The sequence below is a fragment of the Urocitellus parryii genome, chromosome 4, assembly GCF_045843805.1.
Source record: "Urocitellus parryii isolate mUroPar1 chromosome 4, mUroPar1.hap1, whole genome shotgun sequence".
NCBI classification, from domain to species: domain Eukaryota; kingdom Metazoa; phylum Chordata; class Mammalia; order Rodentia; family Sciuridae; genus Urocitellus; species Urocitellus parryii.
Genome location: NC_135534.1, coordinates 45,588,312 through 45,611,911, shown reverse-complemented (window position 1 = coordinate 45,611,911; position 23,600 = coordinate 45,588,312). Strand labels below are relative to the sequence as shown.

Here is a 23,600-nt window from a genome sequence, read left to right as displayed (position 1 = left end):
CATGGAGAGGGGCACAGAAGGGTGGCAGGAATGGAGAGGAGTGAGGGTGAGCAGGAGGGGGCTTCTGGGTGACCAGCAGAGGAGAGGAGCAGGAAGCTCTGCCTGGGCCATCTCCCTTCTTTCTAGCTGCCCTTGCCCAGATTAGGTGCCAGAAAGACAGAAGTGGGCACTGTCCCCTCTGGTCAGATACCCAGGTCTTTGGTATTAAAGAACCATTGTGGCAATCATGGCCCTTATGGAGCACTGACTCTGTGCCTGGGGCTGTGCATGTGAGAAGGGACTCCTAAAGCAATAAGCCATGGTCCCTCCCCCAAAGAAGGCATAGCGGGAGGCAGACAAGTAAGTAGTGGCGTGTGAGCACTGGGGCTGTGGTAACAGCGGGGGCCTGGGTGGGTGGGTAGGTTTCCTGGCTGGAGCAGAAAGAACAGGGAATCCTGTCCTGTCAGACACAAGTGCACACAGGGCCAAGGCTGGGACTGGTGAGAGATGTGGCTGGAGAGGAACCAGCGGCCAGAGTCTCATAAACTATGCTTAGATAGGGTGACAATGACACTGTTTAAGGAGGAGAAGGACATGGTTAGATTTGTTTTGTACCATTCTGATGGCAAGAGTAGAAGACAGACAGGAGAGGAGAATGTGGAGTCAGGAGACCAGTCAGGAAATTACTATGATGATCCAAGAAAGAAATATCAAAGGTCACAGGGCTGCCTGGCATGGCAGGGCTCTGTGGAGCATTTATGTCAATGCAGTCTATGTAAATGGCATCCCTTAGGATGGGGCAACATGGAAGCTCCAACTCCAAAAAGTCACTTTGTGGTGAGGATGGAGAGGGGAGTGAGATTTGAAAGATATTCATTCTCACTCATTCATTCATTCATTCAAATGGGTGCAGAATACCTACTGTGTGTCAGACACTATTTTGGTACTTGGGACACCATGGTGATAAGAACAGAAATTGTGTCCCCGTATCTTGCTCTTGGTGCTGCTGGGGTTAGTGATTCCTCTGACTGTCCATAGACCTCTCTCTCCTACTAGCCTGGGAGCTCCAAGTGCACAGAATCTGTGTCTCATTTGTGTCTGAATTCTTAGACCCCAGGCAGGGGCTCAGAAAACACAGATGAGAGAAGAAACCTCAGGGTGTTCTGCATCTAAGAGGGGGGCCTCTGCTAAGCTTGACCTGCCCTCTGTCCCCCAACGCAGTCTCTGAGGGTGAAGGATCTGTTCTTGCTGGACACAGATAAGATTCTCTGCTGGGCTGGCTTGGAAGCCTGGAGGCTCGGGCAGGGTTGGAACCAGGGTGGCTGGAACCTGTCAGCAATCCAGTGAGGACCACGTGGAGCACGGTCTGACTCCCGTGGCCATTCTGAGTAGCCGGCAAAGCCCTCCTCTCCACTCTGGGGTGCCCCCACCCCTCCTTCCAGGTAGAGTTGGGAAGGGGAGGGAGAGATGAGGGAAGAGGTGGCAGCCCTGAGTAATGCATCCTGGCCATAAATGGTGCTTTGTTTAACCGGAACTACCTAGAGACTGTGTAACTATAGCAACCACAAGTCGATATTTTAAAAGTTAAAAATAAGTTATGACATCTTACATGTTATTGGAGATGCTGACAGCGAAACCGCTTTTTTAAAGCTTCACTACTCTACAAATTGAGTGGAGTAGGTTTTGGGGGCTCCACTTTCAACAAGTTACCCCCAGGTTAGCCCAGGTGCCTGGGGCCAGACACCTGGCCCCAATCCCTGTAGTAGACAGTCAGGGATTTGATGGAAGTTATCTGAAAATGGTGCCACGGGGAGGAAACTGGAATGCACCCCCAAAGGAGAACCCCCTTCTCAGACCTTCCAGGGGACTGCTCCAGGCAGATTCGCTTGGATGCACTGTGTGATGGGACCTCACGACTTGACAGGGGCAGCTCATTCCCCTGTGGGGTGGCTCTACCTGATGGAGAACTGACAATCTGATCAAATGGAACATGAGGTAGACGAAGAGTCCAATTCTGGGGTCACCAAACTCAGCTCTGTACTTCCCAGCTATGTGACTGTGGATGAGCCACTGAGCCTCTCTGAGCCTTAATGTCCTCTCCTTAAAACCTGCCCATTCTGAAGAGAGAAGAGGATGGGAAAACACTTTTCAGTCACTATATACTATCTAGGAGCTACCCTTTGTCTCTGGGTTTCTATAGAGCCCAGCACAACACTTGGCCAGGCCAGGCAAGGGCCAGGCCAAGGGCTGTGTGAGAAAATGAACTGACCTTGGCCTCCTGCTAGGGAGGCTTTCCCTTCACCGGTCACCCCAGCCCTCCATCTGGTGCCCTCTAGGGATGAGTGTCCTGCCACCCTGGAGGCCCAGTTCTGGGCTTAAGTCTTCCCAGGTGAGGGTGAGCCTGTCCCCGTACCCCTAGGGCAGTGACTACTCACTGGGAAGGATGGTTTTGTAGCGGTTCTTCCGCACCAGCCCAGGGATGTCGTACTCTTTTGGATCCACAAAGTTCATGGGGATTTCCTGCAGGAGAAGGACATGGGGGTGTGAGCAGCTGTGGGCTGGCTCTTGAAGATGTTCTAACCAGGTGCTGCTTGCCCTCAAGTTTTGTTGGGCTACCTTAAGTGCACTACTCATTCATTCAACACACATTTACTGTTAAATGAGTTAGTACACGTAGGGCATTTAGGATAGTGACTGGCACACGCCAAGAGCACGACACATGTTATAACTAGTGTTTATTGAGGGCCACCCTGGCACATGGCAGACGCTCAGCAAGTGATGAATAAATGAAGAACAAGACAGAAGTGACAAGGCCAATCACTGCATTCTTCCATGTTCTCTGTGCAACAGCGAAACCAGGTAGCTTCACTGAATTATGTGCCCACCCTAGGCGTCCCTACCTTGGTGGTGCTGCTTTCCTGCCACACCTGCCCCACCCTCATCTCCGCATGCATCTATCTGAAAGGCCAAGGCCTCTGAGAAGCCTCCTGAGTCTGCAGCAGAAGGGGTCTTCTGCCAAGCCCCCAGGACTGTGTGTGCCCCTCCACCTGTCCTCTGTCCAGAGCTCCATGTCTGCCCTCTGCTCCTGGCATGCAAAGTCTCCCTGTACCTGGCCCCTCTTGACTTCCAGTTGTGCCCGTGTCTTTGTGGCTATGATCATGCCATTCACAGTCCTGCCTCCAGGCTGAGCTTGTGGCATTCCACTCCCTGGGAGCTCTGGTCTCACTATCCATCTCTCCAAAACATTCCAATACCTAAAGGTTCACCCCAGCTCCACCTCCCTAAGATGTCCTCTGGGACGTGTCTCCAGTGCCTCTTGCCCCTGCGATCCCATCTGATCTGTCCACACGGTTTACCACCTGAACGCAGTGTCCCATTGTTTGTTGTTTCTGGACACATTATATGGGCTGTTGTAAAATGCAGATCATGATGCCTTCCAGGGTTGTGAGAATCCAAAGGAAACAAAAGCACACATGTGCAAAACTACCCATGGAGAGGGTGCTCAGGCCATGTTCCTTGCTCTCTGGCAAAAATCTACAATACTCAGGCTGGGGATATAGCTCAGTTGGTAGAGTGTTTGCCTTGCATGCACAAGGCCCTGGCTTCAATCTCCAGCAACGACCCCCCCCCCAAAAAAAAAACCCAAAAAACAAAAAAAAAAACAAAAACAAAACCAAAAAACACAAAACCCAACAAACAAACAAACAACAACAATAAAAATCTATAATACTCTATTTAACAGAAAAGGACATGGTGGATGGAAGCTATTTCTTCAAGGGGAGAAGGTGGTGATGGGAGCCTGGAGTGGGAGCTGAGGCTGGCTGTCAAGAACGCCTTTCCAGAGGCATCAGGAGGGGAAAGATGTGAGGAGGAAATAGGGATGGGGACGCAGGCACAGGGCAGCTGGCCCAACTGTAAGTGCACAGTCCCTGCAGGGGTGGGATGGGGCTGGAGCACAGGCTAGGAAAGGAGGTGGGGATAGATCAAGCAGGCGGACCCATTTCTTCTGCAGGGTGTCAAGTTCTGGAGAACCTGGAGCAGTGGGTTTGAGGGTGCTGGTGGGTGAGTCATCTGATTGATGAAGTTGATTGAGGAAGTGGGCTTCTGAGCCTCAGCCCCTTTCTTCTTCCTCCTCATGGAGGCCTCCTGCCAAGAAAGAATGATGGAGGCACCCCATGGGGCAAGGTCCACCATGGGCCACACTGCCTCAGTGGTGGGAAGTTTGTGTGATTCTGGGGCTTGGTATCAGGAAGCTTACTCTTGCTGTACCTTGTGCAGCCTCATTTCAAACCTACCCTTTCTGCCGTAAAGGTGTCACTATGACCTGCCATGTTTTAGCTCTTTACTGGCTGTGCGCTCAGGCAGGTGAACAGGGCTGTCAATGATTGGACCCCTCAAAGTCCAACAGCCAGAGGCTGTTGCAGACGCTGCAGGAAGAGATTAGGACCTAAGCTAGAGCCTTAGAGGTGGCAAGGAGGGGAGGGGACTGGAGAGATGTCAAGACAATGTACAGTGCTTAGGGATGTCAGGCAGGAGGAGGGTGGGAAGACAGGAGGATAGGAAGTTCAGCTTTCTGAGGCTTTCAGAGCAGAGTCCTGGCAAAGACCCAGGAACACCACAGCATGCCAATCACCCAGCTGGCTACTTTGCACATAGTAATTAATCTCCATAATCCTATCATTTCATCCCATTTTCCAGATGAGGACACAGAGGCTCAGAGAAAAATCAGTTTGCCCAAGGTGGCAGGAGAGCTGAGAATGAGGTGGTGCTCATTACTCCAGATGCCAAGTCTGGGCATTACCCACAACTTGGCTGGCTGGATGAGTGATATGAGTGGAGAGTCCGCCTACAGAGGGTGGCAGGCACAAGGGGACTCACAAAGAATTCGGCCTGTAGCAGGAAAGGGTCCAGGGCCTTTTCATGGAGCTCCTCTGCTCGGAGGACGCGGGAGGCACTGAGCAGGTACTCGTGGGCTGACTCCTCACGTGGGGACACGAGATAGCCAAAGCCTTCTTCATTGCAGCCCGGGGTGCACATGTCCAAGGTCAGGGAGACATTGGAGCCCCTCCTGGAAGGACCGAGAAGGAGGAAATGAATCTTGGGAAGGGACAGGCTTGGGCCTCAGAGGGGAGGATGGGGGGGTTATGGGGGACAGGGAGGGATATGGGAAAAGGAGTGGGAGTGTGGCAAGACCCTGTCACAGATGCATGAGACTCAGTCCTGAGGTGAAATTCTGTGCCCTTCTCTCCTGCCTCCTGCAGCAGAGCAACTGGGTGGGTGTTTGGGGCCTCAGATTCCATCCAAAGCAACCCAACACGGCCCTCCCCTGGGCTCACCTCTGTCCCAGATGGAGGCAGTTTCACCCTATGGCTCCTAAGCAGCCCCCAGAGTAGTCCCTGCCTAGGTCAGAGGAGCAGGGCTCGAGCCTAAGATGGCTCCAAACCTCTGCAACACAGCTCTGGGCCCAGTCCTGACCGAGGCTGCCGGTGGGTCAAGAACCCATCCTCCAGAAGAGGTCAGGACCCTCAGGAAAGGAGGGAGTCCCAGGAGCAGCTTAGTGGCAGCAAGGATAAACTTCCTGTGTCCAGTAAACCACAAAACAGAAAGGACCCCCTCTACATAGAGATGGAATGTGAGTCCTTATGAGGGGACCAGAGACGCCGAGGCTCTCATTGTGGCAGAGATGAAACAAAAAGCTGGGTTTCCTGCCTCTTCATCCAGTGCTCTTTCTCTGACATCGTGGGGGTAACTCAGTGGTGAGACCTGGCTTACGCAGTTAGGGTCTGAGAAGAGGATTTCACACCTCCAAAGTGCTCTGCAGAACACTGAGACACTTTAGAAAAGGGTTCTGTGGCCAGGTGACTTTGGGAAATGCTACATACTGTCTCCTTGCTGATTTACAATGAACACAGGCACACTAAAGGCCCTGATGCAGAAAGGAAAGCTACCGGAACTTCCTTGAGCAAAGGAGAGTATACACATGTGCACACCGGCAGATGCCTAGGTGTGCTTGTGTAATAGCACTATTTTTTTTTTTTTACACCTGAAGATCATGTATCTGCACTAGCTGGGCTATGAGAGCAGCTCTCTCCTGGGCTGTCAGAGTCGACATCTACCTTTTGGGATGGGAGCTGAAAGCATGAGGGCCCGTCAAGCCCACCCCTCCTCCACCCCTCCCACCTCTCCTGCAGACCCATGGACTTGACGGTCAGTGAGGCAGGGTCAGCCTCAGGCTTGATGTCCATCACGCAGTCAAACACAGGAGTCTCGGGCACTGGATCCAGGTCCAGGAAGTCATCCTCGACTTTCTCCTCCATCCACTCTGAGTAGGTAAAGGAGGGCTGGCGGCTCACAGATTGGCGCCTGTCCTCTGGGGGCACCGGGGTGGGCGGCTCTGGGGGAGCCTTTAGGAGGTGCCACACCTGGTTGGGGATATAGGGCTTAATGGACCTAGAACCATGCCAGCTGTGATGTCCTGGGGTGACCACAGGATTGGGCCCTCTGTCCCTCCATGTATCTAGAGCAGCCATGCTCTCCTGGGAGCTGTCTATGAGGAACTCTGATCTCCTAGGTGGGAGGTTCCTCCATCTACTCTCCCTCCCTGTCCTCTGGGGTTCTGGGAGCCTCCCTGCTTCAGCCCCTTTCCCCAGCCCAGATGGCTGCAAGCCAGTTTCTAGGAAGAAGGCATCTCTTGCCCCAGGCCAGGCATCCTGGCCAAGGGAGACAGATACATGTCCTTGTCCTACCCAGCACCCAGGATGTCTAGTCTGTAGATCAGATGGGAGCTGGTGAGCAGCAGGACCTCAGGGCCAGAGGAGGAAAGCACTGAGGTTGGGGCAGGGGGCACCTTACCAGGGTGGTGACGAGGACCAGGCCCACGGACAGGGAGACCAGCAGCAGACTGGGGACTCCCGAGGTCCCTGCGCCCAGCCAGGCCTGGGGAACATTAAACAAACAGGTCAGGGTGGTGGTGGGGGCAGAGTTCTTGTCTATTCCAAGGGTGACAAAGCTGAGGCTCTAAAAAGCATCTCTGGGGTCTGAGGTGGGGAGCAGGCAGAACTTCAGGGGCTTGGAAATATCTCCTGAACTCAGAGAAGCCCCATTCAGGAGCCGGGGAGGGTGGACTGGAGGCCCCTAACACATCTCCCCACCCCAAGGTTCCCCAGAGCTTACTCACCGCGGGTCCCAGCGGTTTCAGGATTGTGAGCCAGGAGAGGATGAGATCTGTGGCATTCTGCAACCAGATGTGGCCGTAGCCGCTGAACCAGAGCACCCCACAGGCAAGCTGGGGCAGTCGGGGGATCAGGCTGAGTTCAGAGCCCGGGCTCCTTGCCCCCACATTCTCAGCCTCACCCTCAATCTGGATCCCCAAGGAGGTTCCTGAACCTTTCAGGTCCAGATGAGGTAGCTGAGGGAAGGGCCCAAGCGCTGTGTACCCAGAGGAGAGATTTCAGGACTCTCCTTGGAGAAAAGCAGACTAAAAGCCGTCAAAACCAAGGGACGACCCCACAGGTGCATACATAAAAAGGGAAGCCTCCCAGAAAGGCTTCCACAGACAGGAAGGCAGTCCTCAGGATCAGGGGGTCAAGGGTCTGGGGGGGCCCTGCAGTCCTGATCCTTGAGTGAGGGAAGACAGGTTGTGAGGGGCTTATCTCTTGAAGCTGCAGCAGAATTCCTGCCCTCCCCTCACATGAGCTTCAGGACTTGAAGTTACCCAGCGCCCCTCTTCTTGGTCTCCCCAGGTAGCTATCTTGGGGAGGAAGTGGAAGGCTGTCCCTCAACCCACCCGCTCTCCAGGTCCTCATGAGGCCTGTGACATCCTTACCAGGAACTGTGAGGCAGCGAACAGGCACAGGCTGCTCCTGACAGTGAGGGAGTGGCTCCCGGTGCCTTGAGGTGGTGGTTTCTGAGCTGGCTCTGAGGGTGGTGGGGGCGGTGGCATCTCTCTCTGCACATTGGGGAGCCCTTTGGCCTCGTCCAGCGCCTCCATCACTACCGGCTGGGGGAGACCTGTGCAAGGGTGGGACACGCAGGCCAGTTACACCAGGCCTTGCCCGTGCACAGGGTTCTGCTGACCCACGGTGGACAGTTCCTTCTGGAGTTGCTGTGGCTTCCTCCCAATCCGGGATCAGTCAGCGTGGCTCCTCTTCCAGCAGTCACCCTCGATTAGCAAAGCAATATTCACCTACCTTCGTCAGAAAGAGCTAAGTGTGGGTGGACAAATTATTTCTCTTTTATTTCTCCAGTAACAGAGTTAAAATGGCAGGAGGTTTTTCAGAGTTAATATCGTTGTATTTACGCAGCTTCATTCTTTTCCATTTCTTAAGGAAACAAAAAACAACCACCTCAAACTCGATTAAAAAAGAAAGAAAGAAAGAAAGAAAGAAAGAAAAAAAAAAAAGGCACAGCATAACCAGGCCGTGACCCTGAACAACCCACCTACGCCTGCTCTCTGGAGTTTTGTTTTTGTGGTCTGTGTCCTGACTGGGACTGAAAGCTGGACTGTTAAGATCACAGCCACATGCCTCCCCCACCTTGGGACCCCCACGCTGAGAGGGGGTGGGCAATCTGGGGGATGTGGAAGAAAATCTTGGTGTAGTAAGATCGATACCACATGTTGGGGTCGAGCTCAGGGTCTGTCCGTGGTTGGTGTGGCCTCAGGAGAGTCACTTCCTTTTCGAATCTCAGTTTCCCCACCTGAAAAGTGGGGGATGGGCTCAAACCCCTGTTTTTCTAATTGTGCTTTTCGGAGCTCCAGGGTTTCTTGGGTGCAGCAGGGGCTGTTACCAAATGCCTGGAGTTCCTATGCCTGTGTCTCAGCATGGAAGCTATTCCTGTTCCCATTCCATGTGCTGGGCTTCTGGTACGATGATTTCAACAGTTCTGCTAACGCATCTGACCACCACTGGCTACTCCAGTGCTATCCATCCTGGTGAGTCCACATGTTAGTCCCACCCAAACTCATGTCTCAGTTTATCACCCAGAAGGGCAAGACCAACAAAACGGATGTGTACGGCTTGTTGGCTGGGATGGAGCTGCCCACACATCACTGTGCAGATGGGACAATGGACTTCTTTTCTGGTTGGGGGACAACAGAACCAGAGGAGACCAACACAGCTATTTGTGCATATGCCTGCTCACTCATGCCACAAACACTTCCAGAGCCTCTCACAGCCCAGATCAACAGTGAAATACACAGCCCTGATCCTGGATTATACCCGTGTGAACATAATAGGTTCCCCCTTTCCAAATGGTTCCTCTTCTTTTTAAAAAACTTGTTTTAACTAGTTATACATGACAGTCGAATGCACTTTGATACATCATATATAATGGAGTACAATATCTCATTCTTCTGGATGTACATGATGTAGAATCACACTGGTCATACAATTATATATGTACATAGGGTAATAATGTCTGATTCATTCTACTATCCTTCCTACCCCATACTTCCTCCCTTCACTCCCCTCTACCTGATCTAAAGTAACTCTATTCTTCCTTAACCTTGCCCCCATTGTGAATTAGCATCTGCATATAAGAGAAAACAGTCAGCTTTTGTTTTTTGGGGGTTGGTTTATTTCACTTAGCATGATATTCTCCAGCTTCATGCTTTTACTGGCCAATGCCATAATTTCATTCTTCTTTAAGGCTAAGTAATATTCTATCATTCATATATATATATATATATATATATATATATATATATATGTGTGTGTGTGTGTGTGTGTGTATATATATATATATATATGTAAATATATATATATATATATATATATATATGTAAATATATATATATATATAATTTTTTAAATCCATTCATCTGTTGAAGGGCAACTAGGTTGGTTCCATAGTTTGGCTATTGTGAATTGAGCTGCATCACTGTAGTATGCTGATTATAAATCCTTTGGGTATAAACTGAGGAGTGAGATAGCTGGGTCAAGTGGTGGTTCAAATCCAAGTTCTCTAAGGAATCTCCATACCAATTTTCATAATGATTGCTCCAATTTGCATTCCCACCAGCAATGTATGAGTATACCTTTTCCCCCACATCATCGTCAAAATTCATTGTTGTTTGTATTCTTGATAATTGCCATTCTGATTGATTGTATTTCTTCTTCTGTGAAGTATCTGTTCAGTTCCTTAGCCCATTTATTGACTGGATTATTTATTATTTTTGGTGTTAAGTTTTTTGAGTTCTTTATATATCCTGGAGATTAATGCTCTATCTGAGGTGTGTGTGGTAAAGATGTTCTCCTATTCTTTATGCTCTCCCTTTCACATTATTGATTGTTTCTTTTGTGGAGAAGTTTTTTAGTTTAAAATCTGTCCAATTTATTGATCCTTGATTTTCTTCTTGCACTTTAGGAATCTCATTAAGGAAGTCAGATCCTACGCTCACATGGTGACGATTTGGGCCTACTTTTTCTTCTGTTAGGCGCAGGATCTCTGGTCTAGTGCCTAAGTCTTTGGTCCACTTTGAGTTGAGTTTCATACAGGATGAGAGATAGGGGTTTAATTTCATTTTGTTACATGGATTTCCAATTTTCCCAGTACCATTTATTGAATAGCCTATCTTTTTCTCCAGTGACTGTTTTTGGAAACTTTTTCTAGTATGAGATAACTGTATTTATGCGGGTTTGTCTCTGTGTCTTCTATTTTGTACTATTGGTCTATGTGTCTGTATTGGTGCCAATATCACGCTGATTTTGTTACTATGGCTCTTTAGTACAGTTTAAGGTCTGGTATTGTGATACCTCCTCCTTTATTCTTATTGCTAAAGATTGCTTTGGCTATTCTGGGTTTTTTATTTTTTCAAATGAATTTTATGATTGCTTTTTCTAGTTCTATGAAGAATGTTATTGGGATTTTAATTAGAATTGCATTAAATCTGTATAATGCTTTTGGTAGTATGGCCATTTTGACAATATTAATCCTGCTTATCCAGAAGCATGGGAGATCTTTCCATCTTCTAAGGTCTTCTTCAATTTCTTTCTTTAGTGTTTTGTAATTTTCATTGTAGAAGCCTTTTACCTCTTTTGTTAGATTGAGTCCCAGGGGTTTTATTTTTTTGAAGCTATTGCAAATGGGGTAGTTTTTCTTTTTTTTTCTTTTTTTTTTTTTTTAAATGACACTTATTTATTGATTTATTTATGGTAGTGGACTGATCCGAACCCAAGAGCACTTAGCCATTGAACCATTCCCTGTCCTTAAGTGGCTTAAGGCGGGTCAGGTGTCACCACACTTGGTAGCATTTGTCTTGAGAACTCACTTGGGCTTGGTCTATTAAAAACCCCAAATTGAGCCTGGTAGAGGGGTGCAGGCCTATAATCCTAGGCATTCTGGAAGCTGAGGCAGGAGGATCAATTACAAATTCAAGGCCAGACTCAGCAACTTAGCTGATGCTCTGTCATTAAGTAATAAATATGAAAAAGGAGAGATGTGCTTAGCGGTGGGTGCCCAGGATTCCATCTCCAGTATTAAAACAACAGCAGCAAAAATACCCTGCCGAACTCCACAGGCCATTCTCCAGGAGGGCCTGAGACCCAGCCACCCACTATGCCCGTCTTTGTTCCTCACTGGGGGACAGCACCCGCTTCCCAGAGCTCCCCATGGTCACGTGGCCTCCCTGCTGGGCACGGAGGAGTGGTGGTGAGCCCCCGTGCAGCCTGGAGCGCACCGAGGGGGTTCTGAAATCTGCTGGAGCAAGTACACGGTGGGGTCCCGGCAGCAGCCAAAGTGGATCATTTTGTGGCTCCCGGCGTGGACTGTGTGCATCTTGAAAGGGGGGCATATGCTGAGCTGGAAGGAGGGGGTCTGGCGGTTGGTGTAGACTGGGGCCGCGAGGCAGGGACCCAGCTCCTGCTCTCGAGGGGCTGCGACTGCCCTGCTCCAGGTGGGCCCGGCCTTGGCTTGGATCTTGGCTTGGGGCTCCGCAGACTCCTGCTGGGGGGCTTGGGGCTCCGAAGACTCCCGCTGGGGGGCTTGGGGCTCCGCAGACTCCCGCTGGGGGGTTTGGGGCTCTGCAGTCTCCCGCTGGGGGGCTTGAGGCTCCGAAGACTCCCGCTGGGGGGCTTGGGGCTCCACAGACTCCCGCTGGGGGCCTCGGGGCTCCGCAGTCTCCCGCTGGGGGGCTTGGGGCTCCGCAGACTCCCGCTGGGGGGCCTCCTGCTTTTGCTGGACGTGCAGTTTTTGTTTCTTGAGTTTTGCTCTGTGGTTCTTGAACCAAACCTGCAGGACCGATGGGTCTAAGTTCATTTTGGAGGCCATTTGTCTCCTCAGGTTGGGGTCTGGGTACGGGTTCCTGTTGAAAATGAGGGTCAGATCTTCCAGCTGTTTCTCCGTGAACAATGTTCGCTTCTTGTGGAGATGCCTCTCTTGCTTGTCTTCAGGAAGGGCCTTGGAGTCTGACATCTTGGGACTTGGATGTATGCCTGGCTCAGCCTCTGCAGTCTGGGGTAGTTTTTCTAATTTCTCTTTCAGTAGATTCATCACTGATGTATAGAAACACATTTATGGGTGTTGATTTTATAACCTGCTTCTTTGCTGAACTCATTTAGGAGTTTTGAAAGTTTTCTGGTGGAATATTTTGGCTCTTTGAAATATAGAATCATGTCATCAGAAAATAGTGATAGTTTAAGTTCTTCTTTTCCTATTTGTATCCCTTTAATTTCTTTCTCCTGTTTAATTCCTCTGGCTAGAGTTTCAAGGACAATGTTGAGTAGTAGTAGTAAAAGAGGGCATCTTTGTCTTGTTCCAGTTTTTAGAAGGAATTCTTTCAATTTTTCTCCTTTTATAATGATGTTGGCCTTGGGTTTGGCATATATAGCTTTTATGAAGTTGAGGTATGTCCCTACTGTCCCTAATTTTTTCAGTGTTTTGTACATGAGGAGGTGCTGTATTTTGTCAAATGCTTTTTCTGAATCTGAGAAGATCATATATTCTTGTTTTAAGTCTATTGATGTGATGAATTACACTTATTGATTTCTATATGTTGAACCAACCTTGCATTCCTGGGATGAACCATACTTGATCATGGTGCACTATCTTTTAAATATGGCTTTGTATGCAGTTTGCCAGAATTTTATTGAGAATTTCTGTATCTATGTTCATCAGGGATATTTTTCTTAAGTTTTCTTTCTTTGATGTGTCTTTGTCTGGTTTTGGTATCAGGGTGAGATTAGCCTCATAGAATGAGTTTGGAAGGACTCCCTCCTTTTCTATTTCATGGAATACTTTGAGGAGTATTGGTGTTAATTATTCTTTGAAGGTCTTATAGAACTTGCCTGAGAATCCATCTGGTCCTGGGCTTTTCTTTATTGGTAGGCTTTTGATGTGTTTTATATTTCATTACTTGTAATTGATCTGTTTAAATTGTGTGTATCTTCCTGATTCAGCTGGGTAGGTCATCTCTAGAAATCTGTAGATGTCTTCAAGGTTTTCTATTTTATTGGAGTATAAATTTTCAAAATAGTTTCTAATTATCTTCTTATTTCAGTCATGTCCATTGTGATATTTCCTTTTTAAATCACATTTTTCAGTAATTTTGATTTTCTCTCTTTTTCTGTTTGTTAGCATGGCTAGGGGTTTATTTTATTTATTTTTCCAAATGACTAATTTTGTATTGTCAAGTTTTTCAGTTTCATTGATTTTAACTGTGATTTTAATTATTTCCTGTCTTCTATTGTTTATGGTGTTGATTTATACTTCTTTTTCTAGGGCTTTGAGTTGTAATGTTAGGTCATTTATTTGTTGACTTTTTATTCTATCAATGAATGAGCTCAATGCAATGAACTTTCCTCTTAGCCCTGCCTTTAAGATGTCCCAAAGATTTTGATATGTTGTACACTATTCTTATTTACCTCTAAGTATTTTTAAATTTCATCTCTGATTTCTTCATTTTCCACTCATCATTCAATAGTGTATTATTTAGTCTCCAGGTGTTAGAGAGTAGCTTTTATTTTTTATTCTATCATTGATTTCTAATTTTATTTCATTATGATCTGATAGGATGCAGTGTATTATCTCTATTTTTTTTTTTTTTTGTATTTGCTAAGAGTTGCTTTATGGCATAAGATGTGGTCTATTTTAGAGAAGGATCCATGTGCTGCTGAGAAGAAAGTATATTTGCTCATTGATGGATGAAATATTCTATATATGTTAAGTATAAATTATTGATTATATTATTTAGATCTAGAGTTTCTTTGTTTAGCTTTTGTTTGGAAGATCTATCCAGTAGTGAAAGAGGTGTGTTAAAGTCACTCAGTATTATTATGCTGTGATCTATTTAATTCTTGAAGTTGGGAAGGGTTTGTTTGATGTACATAGATGCTTCATTATTTGGGGCATAAATATTTATGATTGTTATGTCTTACTGATGTATAATTCCCCTAAAGAAGTATGAAATATCCTTCTTTGTCCCTTCTGATTAACTTGGGCTTGAAGTCTACTTTATCTGATATGAGGATAAAACCCCTGCTTGTTTACATGATCCACACAATCTATATGTTTTTTCCCATTCTTTCACCCTCAGTCTATGGATGTCTTTGTTTATGAGGTGAGTCTCTTGGAGACAGCATATTGTTGGGTCTTATTTTTTAATCGAACTTGCCAATCTATGTCTTTTGATTGATTAGTTTAGGCCATTAACATTCAAGGTTATTACTGAGATATTATTTGTGCCCCAGTTGTTTTTTGTTTTTTTAATTTGACTTAATTTATCCTTTGATTTGACTATTTTGACTATTCCTTTGTCATTGCTCCCCTCTTTGCTGGTTTTCACTTTTTTTCCCCCTCACTTCTTCCTCATGCTTTCTGGTCGTGAGTTCTTTTAACTTCTGTTTATCATGGAAGGCTTTTATTTCATCTTCAAATCTGAAACAATTTTGCTGGATATAAAATTCTTGGTTGGCATCAGTTTTCTTTCAGAGCTTGAAATATATTATTCCAGGACCTTCTAGCTTTGAGGTTCTGGGTTGAGAAATCAATTGAGATCAGAATTGGTTTCCCTCTATATGTAATTCATTTTTTTTCTTATGGCCTTTAAGATTTTATCTTTATTCTCTGTGTTAGTCATTCTCATTATAATGTGTCTTGGTGTGGGTCTGCTGTAATTTTGTACATTTGGGGTTCTACAGGCCTCTTGTATTTGATTTCCCATTTTATTCTTTAGATTTGGGAAATTTTCTGATGTTACTATTAAAGATATTGTGCATTTATTTGGTTTTTATCTCTGCTCCTTCATCACCCTGATAACTCTTAAAATTTGGTCTTTTCATGTTATCCCATAATTCTTTTCATATTATCCCATAATTCTTTTCATATTATCCCATGTTCATGGTTTCTTACCATCTTCTCTGCTTGGTCAACTCTGTTTTCAAGATTATATATATATTTTTCATTGCCTGAAGTTCTGTCTTCCATGTGGTCTAGTCTGTTGGTAATGCTTTCTATTGAATTTATAATTTGGTTTATTGATTCCTTCATTTCAAGGATTTCTGCTTGTTTTTTTTTGTCATAATCTTTAACTCTTTATTAAAGTGATCTTTCACTTCCTGTGTTTTTTCTTTGATTTCACTCCTTGTATTATCCTTTACTTTGCAGATTAGTTTAACCATGTACATTCTAAACTCCTTCTCTGACATTTCTTCTACTGTGTTGTCAGTGGATTCTCTCTTTGGAGCATCTTGGTTTGTTTGGGGCGCTTTATTCCCCTGTTTTTTTTTTTTTCATTTTATTCATGTGTTTTCCCATCTAGCAGTATGGATCTAAGGCAGCACAAATTCTACCCTGCAGACCTATAGTGTCCCTGAAGTTTCTAGCACCTTGCCTTCAAGGGGGGAGACCAACATTAATAGCATCCAATGTAAACAACACACAACCCCAAACCCACTAGATCCTATCAAGACTTGCACAGTTTTCTCTCAACAAACAGAAATGACAAGTTCAATTACTGTCCACACTATATACAGCAAATTTGCTAAAAGGTTTCACAATCCCAAATGTTGGAGAAAGAGAGAACAGAAGTGGTGCAAGGCTTGATGTTCATGAGGAAGGACAGAAGCCAGAAGCAAAAACTTATAGTAAGAGTGGAAGAGGAATTGACAGAGGCTGTTAGTGGAAGAAAAGATAGAGAATCCTTGAAAGCAGACAAGTGAGAGGAAAAATATATACAATAAAAAATTAAAAATATAAGCCTACACAACAAAACTGCAAAATACCATCCATATCCCAGTCAACAAAATCATGCATGAAAACTACCTGGTCCCCCAAATAGTAGAAATGCTAGAGAAGAGATTTAAAAAATATTTTAAAACAAAACAAGCCAAAACAACAACAACCACTACCACTACCAAACCCTAAAACCAAAACCAAAACCAAAAACCTCAATGGAAAACTGAACAATTGTTTGCTTCAGAGTTCAAAGTTCTCTCAGTCCTGTCTGATTCTTCACAGGATCACCAGGCCCAGATTAGCCCATATAGACCCAGCCGCTATCCCATAGATCTGGATTTCAGATACTCCAGGCTTGGCCATGTTGCATTCCCAAGATCTCAATGCTGTTCCAATTTGCAGAGAGATCACCAAGGGATGTGCTCTGAAAAGAAGAGCCACCCTGAAAAGAAGCTGCAAGATGGCAGTCACCAGCACTCCCAACAGGAAGACTCTAGGTGCAGCCAACCCTGCAGGCACTCTGACCCAGGACCTCCAGGTCCCAAAACTGTGTCCCCAAACAGAGGCGGCTGTTCCCCAAGATGGCAGTGGTGGCAAAGTGGCTGGCACTCTGACCCCCTGACCTCCAGGCGCTGGCTGGAGTCCCAAGATGGAGGTGGCCACGTGAAACCAAACCTGCGGGCACCCGGCTGTGGACCTCTGGGCAGCGGAGGGGGTCAGTGGCGGCGATCTTCGCCAGCAGCACTGGTTGGTCGTAATGGCACCCGGAAAAAAGACCTCCTGGTGACAGTAGGAGTGGTGTAGGAAGCAGTGTAGGCAGCAGCCTTGCCCTGAGAGAAGACCTCTGGGCTATGATGGTGACCTCACACAGAGAAAAGACCAAGTCTGGGACAGCGGTGTGGGGAGCAGAGGCGTTAGGGTGGCAGTGTAGGCTGCAGCTGCGTGCCGTGCTGGGAGAAAAGACCTTCCTGCCATGGCGGCAGAGACGTATGTCCTTGAGTGCAGCAGTGGTCTGTTGGCAGTGCTCCTGCCTGGTTCCTCTTCTGCTGTGCACCAGCTGTGGCCTTGTAGTTCCTCAGGTAAGTCTGTCCCTAGTGCTTTGTACATGCTATTCCTTTACCTGGAATCTCCCTCCAACACTCTGCTTCCCTCCCTTGCCTACCCTATACAAGGTAACTCCTATTCATCTGATGGATTTCAATAAAATGCCACCTGGAGTAGGTCCTGCCCTATCATGTAATAGCACCCCATGCCATTCCTTCAGAAGCACAATAGCTCTGGAAGGTGTGGAGCTCTGTTCTGAGTGCTTTACATGCATTGAGGTATTTACTCTTCACAGTTACCCTATGAGGTGGGCAGTGCCATCACCCCCATTCTACTGGAGAGGAAGAGGAGGGGGACACAGCAGCTAAGAAGTTCCATGCTTCTTAGATTGGGATGCATGTACCCCGGAGGGCAAAGCCACAGGATAAGTGTCACTCATCTTCCTGAAGCATAAATTTGATCTGAAGCTTTGGGTGAGGGGAAAATACATTTTAATGTCAAAATGAGTGCAGATACACCATAGTATAGGATATAGAACACCCAAGGTCACCTAGGTGGTAAGTAGCAGAGGTGGATTCAGTTTGAGGCAGTCAGATGGGCTCTGGGGTACATTATATTTGCCATGGTTTGAGAAATGATTTGTGGAGTATCATCTCCTCTACTTTCCTGGAAGTCCTGTGAGGGCGGGGGTGGTATTGGTTTTGCTCATCATGATTATCTACGGCATCTAGCACAAATCTTGGCATGAAAGTCTCCAGTAAATATTTATTAAATGAGGGTATGGTGATGGACAAGTGAGATTCTTAAAAAAAAAGTACATTTTTAGTTGTAGGGGAATAGAATACCTTTTTTTAAAAATTTTTTTTAATATTTATTTTTCAGTTTTTGGTGGACACAACATCTTTATTTTATTTTATACGCCCCGTGCATGCCAGGTGAGCGCGTTACCGCTTGAGCCACATCCCAGCCCAATACCTTTATTTTATTTATTTCTATGTGGTGCTGAGGATCGAACCCAGGGCCCCATACATACTAGGCAAGCGCTCTACTTCTGAGCCATGACCCTAGCCACAGAAGTGATATTCTTTTACTCAGTTTTCTTACCCTATAAAGGGGGATAATAATACACATTTTGAAAAGCTGTTACGAAGAGTTTAGAGACACAGATAAAACACCCACCATGGTGCCTGACATTTATGGTTTGCAGGTACCCAATCAATGGCAGATGATTAAAGATAACACAGAATGTTTGCCTTCAAAAGACTCCTAGTCTACTGGGTTAAACAAACTAGTAAATATATGTTTACCATACAATGCATTAAGTGATACATCTTAAGGGCTGGAGTCTAAGAGATGGGGGAGGGCATCTACCCATGGAGGCTATATGGTTACTGACAACCTGTGTAGTCAGCTCACAGCAAGATGAGAGGGGGAAAAGCTGCTGCTAGAAGACAGATCATGTGGGAAGCCAAAAGTTTCCACCACTGATGAGCAGGGGGTGGATTTCTCAAGGGCAAGGTCCTCACCCACACATTTGGCCCCAGGTCACCTGGCTTCTATGCCGCAGCTCTGCAATGCACATGCTGTGGACCCTGGGCAATCCCTTCTTTTCCCTGGGTCTCAGTTTCCTTATCTGTAAAGAGAGGGGTGTGAAGTACAATGTGGTTCTTCTTATATGTTTCTACCATCTCAGAGGAGAGGAAATGTGGGCCTTTGAGGAATAACAACAAGCACACACAATTTTGGACTTTGCTGCTTAAAATCCACGGGTGCTTTATATCCTATAGTATGGTGTATCTGCACTCATTTTGATATTAAAAATTTTTTCCCCTTACCCAAATCTTCAGATCAAATTTATGCTTCAGGAAGATGAGTGACATTTACCCTGTGGCTTTGCCCTCAGGGGTACATGCACCCCAGTCTGAGAAGCATGGAACTTGCCTGCAATAAAATATCATGCAGCCATTATAAATGACTGTGTTGATGAATATTTAATAACACAGAAATTTTGAAAGTATGAAGTTAGAAAGGCAAGGTTATAAAACTGTATGATCTCACTGAATTTGAAAATTAAGAAAGTATAAATGTGTCTATTAAAAGATGGAGGATACCTGATGTAAGATGAGAGATCTGGGGCTAGGGATGTGGCTCAATGATGGAGTGTTTGCTTAGCATTCTCAAAGTCCTAGGTTCAATTCCCAGGACTGGGGAAAAGGGGGAGGGGAAGGAAGCTCAAGTCTGTAGAGCATGGAGAACAGTGAACAGTGAATGCATGCACATAGTAAGTGCTTAATAAATGTTGCTCAAGGTAAACTGGAAGAATATAAGGCAGGAGTTAATAGTATTTTTGTGGGGGAGATGAGATTAGAGGTGATTTAATTTGTATATCCTAATTTCCTCCAATAAATATATATAAACACACACATACTTGTAGTGAGAGAAAATATTTTTTAAAAAGAGATGAAAGTTCCTAGTTTCGATATCACAATATCTAGTTAGAATTTCCCAGGTTTCAGGTCCTGACTCCCACCTGTCATATCTAAATGCATGCAATGCGACATTAGAGATCGACAGAGTGTGCACAGCTGTATGACCCACCCAGCAGAGCAGTCACTCAGAAAGCAAGCCCCTCTGAGAATGTGATTGTCACTTTTGCATATGAAAGATGGCAGGTTAACTGCCTTGCACATATGGGGGTGTGAGAGAATATGTAGGCTGATGGGGCCCTGTATGCAGATCTGAGACAAGGGGAAGCTTTTTAATTCTTGTTTTTAAATCACTGGGTACCAGGCAGTCCTGAGGGCCTGATAAATCTAAGTGATGAATATTGACTGGGTACCTGATAGAGGCACATTTTTTCAGAGCAGTTTATTTAAAAGTATACAGGAAGATACATTTTCAAACCCATACTATATTCTGCATGTAATTTGGGGGATCCACAGACCTCAAGTTAAGATGCCCTAATCTCAGGAGTGGGCAGTGGGGGGTCTGTTATGGAAAATGATGGCTGATTTAGGGGTAGAGAACTGAACTAGGAACATGTCTCTTTGATTTTAGTCTCTGCTTCTCTGTGCAGGAGTCCAACACACATTTATTGAACATCAACTATATGCCAAGCACCGGGAAAACCAAGATTCACTTTTACTCTATTTAAGAAGTATTTGCTGTATACCTACTTTGCCAAGCCCTGGTCTAGGTTCTGGGAGTTCAGCAGTGAACATAGTGGTCCTGACTGCATGGACCATTGTCCTGCTCCTAGGGATGATGTCAGCTCTTCTCCTTGCCCTGCCCTCCCTTCCACTCACTGTCTTATTCGGGGGATGATAACGCCATCTCATCTCACTGTGCTGTTCCCAAAGCGCTTCCGTGCACACAGTTGCATTTGCTTTCCTCAGCAGCCCTATGAGGTAGACATTATCATCATCAGCCTGTTTTGTCAGTGAGAGGCGGCTGCTTGTGTCAAGGGCTGGCTTTTCAATAGTTCACAGCGAGGTAGCTGCTTTGCCACGCATGAAACTCTGACTCAGAGGCAGCTTGCTGACAAGCGATTTAATATCAGGCTTGCCTCCTGCCCAGGGTGAAGGGGATTTTCCAGGCAAGGAAATCGAGGCTTAGAGAAGTCAAATGCCTTGGTCCAAGTGAGTGCAGACCCTGAGATTCCAGACCAAGTGATGGTTCCAGTTTGCCATACCCCTTCTCAGGAAGGGGTCACTGCAGCAATGGCAGGGAGGAATGGGGAGAGTCCGAGAGGGAGGGAAGGAGGCCATTTCAGTGGAAACCTTGAGCCCTAACCAGCTGCCTGGGGCTGCTGTGCAGTTTTTGTGCTTGATATCTGGCTAACAGGTCCTCTGAGGCCAAATGGTATGGAAGGAAGGAAAGAAGAAGCTCAGCACCCCAGCTCAAAGCTCCAGGGATCCTGGGTAGGGCATTCAGGCAAATGGCCTTCAGATGTCACCTGAGGCACAGAGGAACACTGTGATCCCTCTCTTGTCACCCAGCTCCCAAATCCACCTGCTCCTCTGCAGCTACTCTGCCACAGGGCTGTTGCCACTTGAGCTGGAGAACTGTACTGTGGCTGTTCTGTCATGACTCATTCTTCAAGCTCTGGGCAGCCAGCCTACCGGAACTAGAGCAGAAGGCTGGCTCAGCCTGTTCCTGTTTACATGAGAAGGGAGTTTCTGTCCCATTCAGCTTTTCTTCCTTCCCAGTGTGGCCGAGAGTGACCTACCAGCTAAGCCCACACAGTCACAGGGGACCCTGCCCGAAAGAACATCTCACTCAGTCCTGCCAGAGCTCTCAGAATTGCTGTCAGAGCCTGACTCGCCCTGAGGGATATCTTGTCCAGTCTGCCAGTTTCTCAAGTGGCGAAATTGAGGCCCAGAGAGGGGAAGTGGCTTGCCCAAGGTCAATGGCTGGAGAATGTCAGAGTCTGGACGTTGGCTGCTACCATAACCACCACGGCTAACAGATTCGAATACTTGCCACCTGCTAGTGCAGCTCCCAGCGTTTTACACATATGAATACTTCAATCCTCCAAATAACCCAAGAAACACTGATGCACTTATTCTTAGTTTTAGAGATGAAGAAACTGAGGCCTAGGGGAATTAAGTCCCCTGGCCAAGGTCTGCTAATCAATGGGTATAAACTGAGACTAGAACCCAGGCAGTCTGCCTCCAGAGCCCACCCTTTCAGCCAACACACTAGATGTGACTCCTCTTTGAGCCTAGGACCAGGCCCTCTGCTTTCCATACCATCTTCAAGAACTCTTCAACAACCGGCATGGATTTATTTCAGATGTCATGGTGTTCATAATACCTTCATTAGACATTGTCTCCTCTTGTTTACAAGATTACTGCTCCTACTTCTTGTGGGGATAAAGGGGAGTGGGGAAGAGGTGAGGTAACCTTGGCCAATTTCTAACAGCTTCCATCTGTGGAGGATTAACTGGAGGGGTGGCTCTGTTAGGTTCTCACTCTGCCTACTCTGAGCCAGGTGCACTGTGAGTCTTGTGCCATTCAATGCTATTCACAGCGAGGATGTGGGTTGACATTATTGTCCACAGCTTACATATGAAGTCACAGAGGCAAAGAGAGCTTAAGTGATTTCCAGGGTCAGAAAGCCAGGAAATGACAAATTGGGATTTAAATTCAGGTCATTGGGCCTTCATATTTAATGATTTTTCTCTTATTCCAAGAAAAGTCTGGAAACCCATATAAGGGATGAGTTGGGGCAGGTATGCCTACCTTGTTTTGAGTTTTGCTCGGGTAGGCCCTGAATGCAGAATCAAGGCAGGTGCTTTGGGAGGTACTGAGAAAGGCCAATGGGTTGAAGGGTCTAGAAAGAATAGGTCCAATCAGCTATTTCTGCCATCATAATATCACACTGTCAGCAGTGCCTTGAGCTCTGAGAGGGAGAGCCTGGCCTTGATGGGCATGGCTGTGGTCTCTGTCCTCACTGGGAGTCTGGAGTGGAGATGCCTCATTTTCTGCTGCTTTGGGATATACAGCAGGCATATTAGGGGGCAGAGATTAGGTGGAAGTGAGAGGGTAGAGTTGCCCAAGCATGTCTTTATTATTCGTAGACATGTCTGGTGTCTAACTGGCATGACTCCTAGAAGGCACAACAGCCCTGGCAAAGAAAATTTCTAGCTGCTCCCAGCAAAGGTAAACAAATGATGGATTTGGGGTCCTGGGAGTTCATATGGGCTCCCTACAACTCCTCCACCCATCAGTCCTGCTAACCAGTGAGTAGCAAGACCAAGAGATCCACAGAAGGGGTAACAAGATGACAAGGGTCTGGGCTGGCAGTGAGTCTGTTTTGGCTGGAAAGCTGGCTGGGGTGGGGTGGGAAACAGAGGCATTCAGAGGATTCTGAACTATTACGTGGGTGCTCACCATTTATCAGCTACCTGACTTGGGAGGTTTTTTCATTCCTGTGACGGTCTCCCAATGTGTCAATTCTTCAATATTACTTCCATCAATAGGTACAGTCTGTGTTCTCCACCCTGGCTGATCTCTCTGAAGAAGAGAATGTGGCAGACGTGGTGTTACAGGACTGTGAGGACAGGTTAGAAAAGCCCATGTGGCCTTTGCTGGATACTCTGAGGCTGCCTGGTGCAGAGGGGCGTTTTCATAGACTGATGTAAGTATTGACTCATTTAACCCTTACACTGGTAATGACATAAGAAACAGAACTGTCCTGAGGCTGGGAATGTGGCTCAAGCGGTAGCGCGCTCGCCTGGCATGCGTGCGGCCCGGGTTCGATCCTCAGCACCACATACCAACAAAGATGTTGTGTCCGCCAATAACTAAAAAAAATAAATATATATTTAAAAAAAAAAAAAGAAACAGAACTGTCCTTTAAAGATAGGAAAAGAGAAGTGTGAGAGTACATGACTTTCCCAACGC

At 46.5% G+C, this 23,600-nt stretch overlaps 1 protein-coding gene across 2 annotated transcripts in view; it reads right to left on the bottom strand.

Moving 5' to 3' along the window:
- Ptpn5 (protein tyrosine phosphatase non-receptor type 5) overlaps positions 1-23,600 on the bottom strand; it is a 44,800-nt gene that overhangs the window by 5,639 nt on the left and 15,561 nt on the right. Inside the window, exons 3-8 of one of the 2 annotated variants that reach the window (XM_077797510.1) lie at positions 7,805-7,989; positions 7,157-7,264; positions 6,832-6,915; positions 6,160-6,401; positions 4,858-5,047; positions 2,415-2,499 (exon numbers count right to left, since the gene is read on the bottom strand). In XM_077797510.1, coding sequence (XP_077653636.1) covers positions 2,415-2,499; positions 4,858-5,047; positions 6,160-6,401; positions 6,832-6,915; positions 7,157-7,264; positions 7,805-7,989 — 894 coding nt within the window. Of the gene's footprint in view, positions 1-2,414; positions 2,500-4,857; positions 5,048-6,159; positions 6,402-6,831; positions 6,923-7,156; positions 7,265-7,799; positions 7,990-23,600 lie in introns of both variants that reach the window. The other variant, XM_077797511.1, reaches the window with a different exon arrangement.